At 38.7% G+C, this 11405-nt stretch overlaps 1 protein-coding gene across 1 annotated transcript in view; it reads right to left on the bottom strand.

Moving 5' to 3' along the window:
• Nucleotides 1–1039: 1039 nt before the first annotated feature.
• Kcnb2 (potassium voltage-gated channel subfamily B member 2) overlaps nt 1040–11405 on the bottom strand; it is a 443261-nt gene continuing 432895 nt past the window's right edge. Inside the window, exon 3 of the mRNA XM_004842056.3 lies at nt 1040–8204. Coding sequence (XP_004842113.1) covers nt 6048–8204 — 2157 coding nt within the window. The 3' untranslated portion in view covers nt 1040–6047. The remainder of the gene's footprint in view (nt 8205–11405) is intronic.

Genomic DNA, 11405 nt, shown 5'->3' with positions numbered 1-11405 from the left:
TTTTTTTGGTACCAGGGATCGAACTTGGGTCCTTGTGCTTGCAAGGCAGGCAGCAGAATCACTGAGCTAAATCCCTGGCCCGATAAGTAATTCCTTTAAGAGAGAAAATAAAGTTGGAATTATGGCCTCAATTCTAATTTCTATGTGAATAAGTATTTAGCCTACATTTTATACAAGCATATATGTTTACCTAATACAAATTTCTCTTTAAAAAATACACTAATTTACTTAAATTTTTCTTAGTCTTTCTCTCTTTCTTTGTACTTGTATTTTTTGCTGGTTTTGAGATGACTTATTATACCTTCCTGTATTTATATGTACATTTATAGGTTAAAACCCTTTTAGACTTAATAAGGAAGAGATTATGCATTAATGGCAACGGTAAAAATGGATTTATGGAATTCAGTCAGGCAGTTTTAAAAAGGCAGGTAGAAGAAATGTTTATTTCTTCTAAAGAATAGCAATATATCACAGTAAATGGTAAATTAGAAAATATACAGGATATTCACCAAAATTTTGGAGTGGGACCTTTTCTTCTTAGCAGGGATTGTCCTTTAAATATTTTCATTTCTATTTAGACACTGTAGTTTTTTGTTTTGTTTGTTTCTCTCTCCTTGGGTTGGAGGAAGATATTGCGATGACATATATATATATATATATATATATATATATATATATGCCAAAAATGTATACACATTTCAGGAAAAGAAAAACTTGTATAAATATTTTAATAACAAATTTATTGAGACATCATGAGATTAATACAAGTTACTTTTGGCCTCTACAATTATAGGAGGTACTCAAGTGGTGGCCATTAGCTTCTAGACATTTATTAGTATGGCAAACTGCTGCTTGGTTAACCTTGGTCCTTGAGATTGCTGCATATGCATTTTCAACTTCTTTCTAAGGGTCGGCAGTGTAGTGGGTCTTCTGCAATATATGACACCCTCTAGGGTCCCCCGTATGAGGGTGACCCCATCTGTTGAAAAAAACATCATTTTTCTTTTCCTGCAGTGTACATACATTTCTTTTTAGTGGACCTCCCCCTGGCTCTATATATGTATATGTCTCTCTCTCTCTCTCTCTCTCTCTCTCTCTCTCTCTCTCTCTATATATATATATATATATATACACACACACACACATATATAGACATATATATAGACATTTACACACATATGTATATATGTATTTTTTCCATTCCATAGAGACCTAGTGAATAAATCCCTTGAGTCAAGCTAACTGATTTTTGGATATTGAAGATCTAAGCAGAAGATAATGATACATCCCTAAAGTATTGCTTATAAACAAAAAGTAAGAAAAAACACTAAAATGCTTCAGTTGTAATCATTTAACTATCAAAATTGCAAAAATACTTGTAGACTTCTCCATTAGTATTATTTACTCTAGTTATTTGTGATAGACTATTATTAGCTATTCTGACAAGCTATATATCTTTGAAGAGGTTTTTTTGTTTGATTTGTTTTTTTTGTTTCTGGTGCTAGAGATGGAATTCACAACCTTCTGCATTCTAGGCAAGTGCTCTACCACTGAGCTACATTCCTAGCCCTGAAAAATTACTGAATTTATCAGATAATAAAGAAAGACTACTCATAACCTCACTCAATCAAATTAACCATTTACTATTTCAAACATGAAAATTAAACTGTGATTCTAAATTAATTACATATCGGGCTTTATACCATTCATCTATTTTTTAGGAAAAATGGTTCTTTGGAAAATATCATTTGAGCCTGTCATATGCACCCCTGGTTTGGTCATTGAGTGATTTTTCCATCCTTAAAAGTGACATTTTCCAGTAACCCAAACAATCCTCAGTTTAGTATTAATGGGCTGCTATGCAGTAAGCTCCATGAGGCCAGAAGAGTTGTAACCTAGCACTAAGTAACAGTGTCTAGTATTGAATAGAAGAACTAGTATTTGCTGAATGAACAGTGAAATGATGATAAAATCCAATTAGAAAATATGTTTGAACTTAGATGTACTTCTAAAGTTCTATTTGCTTTTGTTTCAGAAGATCACATGGCTTGCTGCAGCTCCCTGCCTAATGTTGTATGTCATATCACATCATGAATGATAAATTCTTCTCTTTAGCCAAGCCAAGAGATGTATAGCTTCTGGCCAGAATTCTGACTTGGCAAACACATGTGCTAAACATGGCCCATGCCAATGATCTCAATTCATTTTCATTTGGCATGACTTATTGCTGCTTTATACAAAGTACATGGCTATAAATGTACCTCCTGTTTTATTTACATAATTTCAGATAATAATAGAATAAAACCATTTAATTAAACATACTTTCCAGTAATATATTGGGATGGAAGACTTTAAGCCAGATGACATGGGTGAGGCCACATTCCACTGTGCACGAGTGATCTGTGTCAACTTGAGCAAAGAACAAAACTTTTGTTCTTTATTAATAACTCAGAATACCATTGTGAGAAAAGAAAGCCTAAAGTACTCTACATATATATGGTTTTTCTCTCTTCAAATAACAAGAGTGAGTAGTTGAACTTTCAAAGTTTTCTTGGCAAGTGTCTACATGACAGTGAGATTGTTAACAAAAATTTAATAGGAACAAACACTTGGCACATATTTTCTTTATTACTAAATCTAGTCACATCAGGATAATGCTTGATCACATGTTCACTTCAAAGCAGTTGGTTGTGCCAGAGTGAAGAAATTTTTCATGAAATGTTTAGAGATTAATGAAGTTAAGTTCAGGGACCTACTTAGTATGTCATGCTTGGGTGTGTGGATCTTCTCTGAGATACACTCTGATGCACTCATGTTAGTCCTCTTATGATTGATCTCAATCTTTGTGCTCAAACAATCTTGTGGCAATTTGCACTGGTTGTTAAGAAAGCCAAAAGACTGGCTATTCAGATTAGCTATTCTTTGGATGATGTGATTTTGAGGTCATTCAGATAGTCTTTACTTGTTGACATTTGTCCCTGGACATTGAGCTAGGTAATGATGAATGAATTTTCTCAGCAGCGAAAACTTGTGGAAATCTCAAGGCACCAACCTCTATGTTCCTGCTATTAAGGTAAGGATTCTCAAACTATGGATGCATTTTTCAGGGGGTACCAAAGAGGTATTTGAAGTTATAAGAGTATCCATTTTACTAGTTGGTAAGTAATATAAACATTTAAAAATTGACAACAGATATATCATAGAGTAAAATGCAGTATTGATACAAATTTTTAATGTAAAACAAAACTTTAAAAGAACTGTGTGCTTGGTAGGTATTGTTTCCCAATCTTTCTAGGCATGCACGCTTATCCTCAGAGTTATGTGCAGTTCATTGGAAAGGTTTGGAAAGCACTGCAGAAGTGCATGCTGGGAGACCCTGGTCCCCAAACTACCTCCCCATGAAATACCAGAGCCAAAGATTTTTTAAAGAAAACTTCCCCTTCCTTCCTTCCTTGCTTCCTTTCTTCCTTCTTTCCCCCTCCCTCCCTCCCTTTCTTTCTTCCCTAGCTGAAGGTTTTGGCCCACAGGAACTAAGAAGAATTGGATTATCTTTCCATAGAATATCTGAAAATTCTTTAAAACCTCAAAACAAAAAAACCAAAACCTTAGATAGAAGGGGGAATAATTTTAGGGAGAATGCTTCCAGAGAGGAATGTGAAGGGGTCCTTGACTGGACAAGGTTGTTGATATTCTGGAGCACAATTTTCAGTAGAGGGCCTAACAGACACATGAAAGGTGGGTATGAGTCAGTTGTGAGGGCAATAAGTCTGCTTATGCAGCCAAATGAATTTTAAAAATTGAGATTCAGCTATAAGAAACAGAAAATAACTGCTTCATGAGGCTATGTAAAGAAATGATTTTCATAAATTATTTGCTATTCATCTAACAGCCAACATACCTGCTTGTCTTTGAAAAACTGTACGTAGAAAATACAAAACACTCAAGATTTACAGAACTGATCAACATTTAGTTTTAGACACTAAAATAAGTACAAGTAATGTAAATATTAATGATTAATGACCATAAACTCTTAAAGGTTATGTTTTGAAACAAACACAACAACCATTAAATACTTAGCCCAGTGAAAAAAAAAAAGAAATGTTTTAAATTATTTTTAGCAGCAAGGCTGCTTGGAGTTCAACTAAGATCAAAGCTCATTTGCTTATCTTGAGATTTAATGACCAGATTCTGTTAATAAAGGAATGTTAAAGCCTTAAGTTAGATTCATTTTAAATATTAGAACTAGTTTTCCTATTTTTTAAAAAATAGAATAAAAATTAGAATAGTTTTCTTTTACACAAGAAGCTGTGCTTTTAATATGGCCCTGCATTTTCCTGTTTCCTGAATTGTATGCACAATGGTGTAAAAACACATTACTAGGAGGCCCAGAGGCAACGCCTGGATATTCCTGGGAAATGAGGAATTGCCTTAACTGGAAGTTCTAAAGGGAGCTTAGGAGATAATTTTGTTTTGGTTTTTATTTGGGTGAAATTGAGACCATAAGGAGCTGTAGAGGCTTCTCCAGTATCACACATCTACTAGCTTGCACCTATGCAAGCATAGTCTTGGTTCCTGAGAAGCAAGGTCGATTTGAAGACCCAGGTTCCAGTCCAGACTTCATTGATAGGGCAATTCCAGCTAGTGCTGCCTTAGCTCCTCTGCATTTCAGTGTTCTCAGTAGAAAATGCTGGAAAAAGCTTTCAATAAGCATAGTCCTGATCATTTGCAGGGAAGGATGGGCGTAGAAACCTAAGAGGGTGCTTTTATTTGCTGCAATTATTGAGGGTGCTATAGCCATTGATGGCATGGGCAAAATTCACCTGCAAAAGGAGCAACTTCTTTCAGCAAATGACAGTATCTTCCCATCCTCCTATCCTTTATGGAGAAATACTGAGTGACCTGTTACCAGGCCTGGGCTGTTTTCATGGTCATTAATGTCAGAGCCAATTCTATTGATGAAGGGTGGTAGTAGTCTAATTTAAAAGGCCCTGCTTTCAGTTTAGTTTGTCAAAAGCCACATTATGGAATTCTTGTTTTGGCATATCTGCATTCTTATTCCTTTAGTTAGAAAAGTTTATGTGGAATATAAGAGGAGAATATTTTTGTATTTAGAGAGCCAAAATACAATTATTTAAAAAAAGAATGAATTTGCAAATATAGAGTATCATTTTAAAAAAAAGCTTTTTAGTATGATATAACCTTTTATATATTTTCAGGTTTTAAAAAATACAATTACTATAATAGGCTGTGGAATGACATACAATTTATTGGCAAAACTTCAAGCTTAAATTCCAAATATTGTGATATCTGGTCATTAAATCTTGCTAATTTCCATGATTTATAAGTAAAATCACAAATGCGACAACTAAGTAGAAGCAAAAAAGAAACATGTACCCTATGAGTTATATCACAAATGAATAAAAATACTGTATTCCTTTAAACAAATGTTTTTATAAGAGCTTTATAACCCAGAGCAAAATATGTGAGATGTTTTAAGAAGAAGTTGCAATTTTGCAACAAGAAGTCTGTACAGCTCCTCCAGGCAGTAGCTGTGAAGGATATACCTGTGTCTCAGAAACTTGTTTCCACACGTTCTTGACACTTTTCCATCCAGGTCCCATTATTTACAGTTATGCATTTTGCAAGCTCAAAAGCACCTTACTCCTCATAATTATAAATGCATGCAATGACATTTCATCCTTTCATGTGCAAATTCTAAAATTCATTGCAATAGAAACGCTAAAACTTGAAGATCTGCCTACAACTTGAAATGAAAGGATCAAAAATGTCAGACATTGCAGAGCACTGGTTCCTAATAGAGCTCTCTTTATTGGTTCACTGTTCTTCAGTTGTTTTTGTTTGTTACAAAATGCAGTCTTGACTCTTTATTTAAACAGTACTTAAACTAAACTGTTCATGCCATGCAAAAATAACATTTTATGCATTTTTTGTGGGGGGAGGGGCTTCCCATGTTTTAGTTCACAGGCATTATTGATCACATTTTAAGAAACAAGTTTTATTATTATTATTATTGCTTTTGTAACTAGTCACATGCTGGTTTCACGTGTAGGACAATAACCTGTGTCTCCTGGGTTGGAATGAATTTCTGGAGCAAACAAGTGGTTTTCCATCTGGCACCCTTCTTGACTACTGTCCTTTTTGACTTCACCCACAGCATGGTAAATGTCTTGTCTACAATTGTGACCTGTATTCTGGGGGGAGGAAGAGCCCACACAGCCCTCTTCTCTTAAAGGGTCTCTCACTTCACTGGGTTTATCTGCAAAGCAGTTAGGGCTGGAGTCCGCCTGCTTGTCTGGCCTTGCCCCTTGGAGCTCCAAGAAGTCTTCATCTTCACCAGTATCTATTTCAGTGAAGCTCCTCCTCTCTCTTGAAGAGAAAGTGAACAGTTTCTGCTTGGGAAACCGAGGGGACAGCCCTTTGGAAGGTCCCTGGCAGTGTGCTGAAACTTCAGTGCCCAGCAAGGGTCTATCTCCATGGGGGAAAGTTTCTTCCAGGAGGATGGTACTGATGTGCTGCGGAGTGGTGAGAGAAAAGTCAGCCGTTGTTACTGGCAGTGGCCTGGCTGTGCTGGGTGGGGTCTGGGGTGCACTGCCTCTGTTTTCCTGAAAGTTTACTTTGAGGGATCTGGACTTTAGTGGGTTGCTCCCTTTCAGCGAGCTCTTAGGGCTGTCAGTGGCACTGTCAGACTGCAAAGGACCATGTAGCCCACATTGGGTACCACTGGCATCAAGGTTCACAGTTATGTCTACTGGGGAATATTCTAGAGTGGCATCCCTGGCATCCCGCCCTTTCTCTCTGCTTAGTGTAAGAAATGGAGGGGCCCTGGCTCTTTGGTGCTCTTCTGTCCCTGGGAAGTCAGTGGGGAACTTCATCTGCAAGTGGGATGCAGAGGGTGGTGGCAGGGGTGATCGCTCTGTCTCTGTGAAGTCTGTGGCACAGCTGGTGAAGCTGTCTATGCTAGAGGTGCTTTTCATGTCCACAATGACCTCTGTCTGTGCCACGGCCAGCTGCTCCTGTGGGCAGACTACTTCTTCCATTTCTATCTCTTCTTCATACACAGATGGCCTCTCAGGCTGTTCTTGGCAGTCCAGTTTCAGGTGAGAATGAGGCTGTGTCTTGGTGATTTCATTATACAGCATCTCCAGTTTCTGGGCACTCAGGTGCTGTGGGCTGGAGGAAGAAGTGTTGTTCAGCTGCTCGTGGGAGTCTTTTTGGCTAACCTCCTGGTACTTATTTTCGTAAGACTTGTTGGAGCTTGTTTCCGACAGAGCCTTCCTGGCCCACTTCCACCGGCTTGGTGACAGGTGATTATCATCATTCGAGTCCTTTGTATTGGCTGACTCTCCAGCCTTCTCGACAGCCACGTCGATCAGTTCCATACTTCGAGCAAAAGCATCTTTTAAGTTCATAGAAACAATGCTTCCATTCCTTTTGGCCCGCTCAAGAGCCTCTCTCCTTTTAATTGCCTTCTCCTGGCGTTTCTGCTCCTTGTAAAACTCAGAAAAATTGTTCACAATTATTGGGATAGGAAGGGCAATTACCAGAACCCCAGCAATACAGCAGAGGCCTCCTACAATTTTCCCTAACAATGTTTTAGGGTAAATGTCACCGTAGCCCACAGTGGTCATGGTGATGGTGGCCCACCAAAATGATGCAGGGATACTGGTAAACTTGGTAGCATCTTCATCCTTCTCAGCAAAAAATACCAAGCTGGAAAATATCATTATCCCCATGGCCAGAAACAATATCAATAGGCCCAATTCATTGTAACTCCGCCTGAGGGTGAACCCCAAAGACTGCAGGCCTGTCGAATGTCTTGCGAGTTTCAGGATCCTGAGGATGCGCATGATCCGGAAAATCTGGACCACACGTCTCACATTTTGAAACTGCAGAACACTCTTGTTGGACTCTGTGAGGAAAATGGTGACATAGTATGGTAAGATGGCCAGCAAGTCAATGACATTTAGTGGCCCTTTAAAGAACTTCCATTTATTTGGTGAGGATAGGAACCGTAGAAGGTACTCCATGGTAAACCAAGCAATACACACAGCTTCCACATGTGCTAGTTGGGGGTTGTCATTGGGCTGTCCAAATTCATCCATTTCCTGCAGCTCTGGGAGGGTGTTGAGAGACAAAGCAATGGTGGAAAGTACGATGAACAGAATAGACACGATGGCCAAGATCTGGAAAAGAGAAGAAAGCCAAGTTAGCAAATCCTTTTAGTTGCATAGGCAGCTGGGTGACATATGGATCACTGACTCTTTAAATGATATGGAATGCTCCAAGTTATTTTAAGAAAGTTTTAAAGAAGGTAACTTTACAACCTAAAATTCTCTAATGAATACAAATACATTCACTCTTACGAGTTCATTTCACTTAAAAGCCTGGCATATATTTAAATTCTAGGAACTAAGCAATTTGAAAAAAAAATTGATTTGCCCCTCCTCAGCCATTGTTCTTAGATACATTTGTGTGGGTTTTCACCATTTGGATGAGGTCTCCATATGGCTGCAATAGCTTTTTGGGGAGTAATCATCTCTTCTTTCAGAGCTATCTGTAATTTTTCTCTCTTAACCACCCAGCTTGTGTTTCCTTAAGGGAATTGTCTTACATGTTGTGTAAGCTAGACAGAATTCATGATTGCTGGAAGTTTTATTGTCCCATTAAGAACACAAATGTGGAAAGAGAATATGGCACTCAATACAACGTTTCTCCTCAGACAAGTGCTTATTTGTGTGGTGAGTACTGAGATTGGAACCAAGTCAGCATAACATTTGTCCTGGGATGTGTGGACGCTTGGCCAGCATCATGCAGAATAAGAAGGATATGCACTAACTTTGCTCAGGCAAGGTAGGTTTCACAAAGAAGAGCTTGAAGAATGACCATGGTGATCTCAGTGCAGGGCAGACATTCTAGGCAGAAGAAATAGCAGCACAATGTCAGGCTTGGAAGGAAAGGGGCAGACAGAGCTCAGAAAGAAATAAGAGGACAAGTGACTGGGTTTTGGAATGAGGTAGTCTGAGCTCTGACCCTGGCTTTACCACTTGCTGTGTGATCTTGGGCACATTATTTAACTTCTCTGTGTCTCAGTTTACAAATCCGGTGGAAGAAGACAACAATCATAGCTACTTCATGGTTGCTATAGAAATTGCACAGTGCAGGGCCGGCAATTTAGCTCAGTGGTACCATCCTCTACCTCGTAAGTGCAAGGTCCTGAGTTTAATCCTTGGTACAAAAAAAAAATTACACAGTGCACAGACATTGCTAAATAAGTGAAAGATGCCTACTTGGTTAGAGGCTGAAATGGTCTAGGACTTAGGAAGACAAAGAGAAAGAACAGATATGTGGGAAATCTGTAAAAGCTTGCAAGATATAGAGAGTGGAAGAAGGGACTTCCTCACTGTTACCCAGTTCTAAATTTATGGGACAGAATGGGAAGATTATGGCTTGAGAGCAAAACAAAGTACATTTTTGCTTAGTAAAGACTGTGCTGATTTGGAATGCACAATTCTTTGTGGAGTAAGAAACCTCTCTTACCTAGGTTAGATCTGGCTTGGTTTCATCTGACTTCCCTGTGACCTTGCTAGGTGTCATTGGTCTCAGTTATTATATGTAGCTCCGAAAAAATATTCTGACAATGACTGTTTTATTTAGAGATTCAGTGTCTAGTAGACACTTTAAAGGGTAATGATTAAGTGTCCTGAGGCTATAGCATAGTAAACATTGGACTGTGAAAAAAATTATTTTACATCATCAGGACTTCTGATTTCTTTCCCTTAAGACAGTTAGGGACCACCATGGTGGAATAGTGATGGGACAAAGGGCTCAGATGACAAAATAAACTCCTTGGTGTAGCAAATTATTACTCTTTAAAGCAATGCATATTTCAACAGACCCATCATGAAACTCTGATGAAACCCCTGAAGTAGGATATTTATATGAAATAAATTGATGACAAGAAAGAAAAAAGCCTAGACTTCTGGGAAGATGGCAGCGTAATGAACAGTAGAGAAATAGCCTCTGAGATTTGGTGTGCAGACACTGGAATATAACAATGTGAAGAAGAGAAGAAGGAGGGAAGTGGGTCTCTGGACCCAGCAAGCATGTGAAGTGAGAATTGAAGCCCATGAGGAGAGTGAAGAGAGAGAGAGTTCAATGAAGAATAAGGGGGGGGGGCAAGCAGTGCTTTCTCCTTGAGCCCTGACTCACTGTGTAGGAGGGGTGGCTCGAACCTGAAGACATATAGTGACTACTGGCAATCCCAGAGGCCTCTACTGAGAAATGCACCAGTGGAACACAGCAGTTGATGCATCAGACTATAGTGACTGGTGAGTTATTCAGGCTCAGTTGTCCTCCAGGGGAATGCAATTGGCTGGTAGCCATCTTGTAAAGGGGCCAACTGAGCTCAGAATTTAGACCAGCTGTGGGTTGGCTCCATCAGGGTAAGGCAGAACTGAGTTCAGGTCTGCATGAGGTGAAGGAGCCAAGTTCAAGTCAGCAGGAGGCACATGAAGTGTTGCTGGCTGAACAAATTGGGTTCCATCCTCACAGCCAGAAACCAGCCTGAGCTTCAGAACTAAAGATACAGGCTTGCTGGGATTATCCACTACCCCACTGTAAATCTACAGCTGGTTTGCTGGGATTAATGAATATGGATCTGGACTCTGTCTGCCCACTTTGTCTACCAGTGACAGCAGAGACACACCTTGAATCAATAATGTTTTTCCTTATATTCTTTTTTCCCTTTTCTATATTTTTGTTTTGTTTCTTGTATGTTTTTGTTTTTATATGAATGTGAACATGTTTTATTATTGTTCTTCTGTTCTTGATTTATTTCTTCCTTCTCTCTTTCTCTTCTATCTTCTTCAACAGTTTCCCAAACTTTGTGTAATCTTCCTTTGTCCTCTAGCCTTGCCTCTAATCTCTTCCTCTTCTATCTCTTTATTTTTTCCCCTTTTAACCCCTTTTAAATTTTTGTCCCTGAGGGTAAAACTTCCATATTGAGGGAATATTTACTGTATACACTTTTCTGGTTTTAGATTTTGTTGTATAACCAAAAATCTAGTTCACATGGATAAAAGTGGCAAATTAATAGTTACCACAGCCTGTAATTTTCTAGGGTGTGTTTGATGCTATTATTATTGCTGCTTGTACTACCTTAGCCAAGGTGACATAATTGTTCTAATCAGTTGATCTTCCTGGTACACCAAGACTGAGATTGCCTAAGGGTCATAAACAATACAATAGGCCAGTGCCAAAGAACCAGGGGCTAGGCCAAATAGGCAGCAACTTCTAATCCACAATAAATTGAAAAAGTAGGATCTTGCAATAGACTCAAAACTCAAAAGCCAGCTAAACCTGGAAGACATCTCTGAGAAGTAGTC

Source organism: Heterocephalus glaber, unplaced genomic scaffold (genome assembly GCF_053883595.1).
Source record: "Heterocephalus glaber isolate CG9 unplaced genomic scaffold, H.glaber_assembly_v1.0 deba00001553, whole genome shotgun sequence".
Taxonomy (NCBI): domain Eukaryota; kingdom Metazoa; phylum Chordata; class Mammalia; order Rodentia; family Bathyergidae; genus Heterocephalus; species Heterocephalus glaber.
The sequence above is the reverse complement of the archived record's forward strand: the minus strand, read 5'-3'. Positions and strand labels throughout refer to the sequence as shown.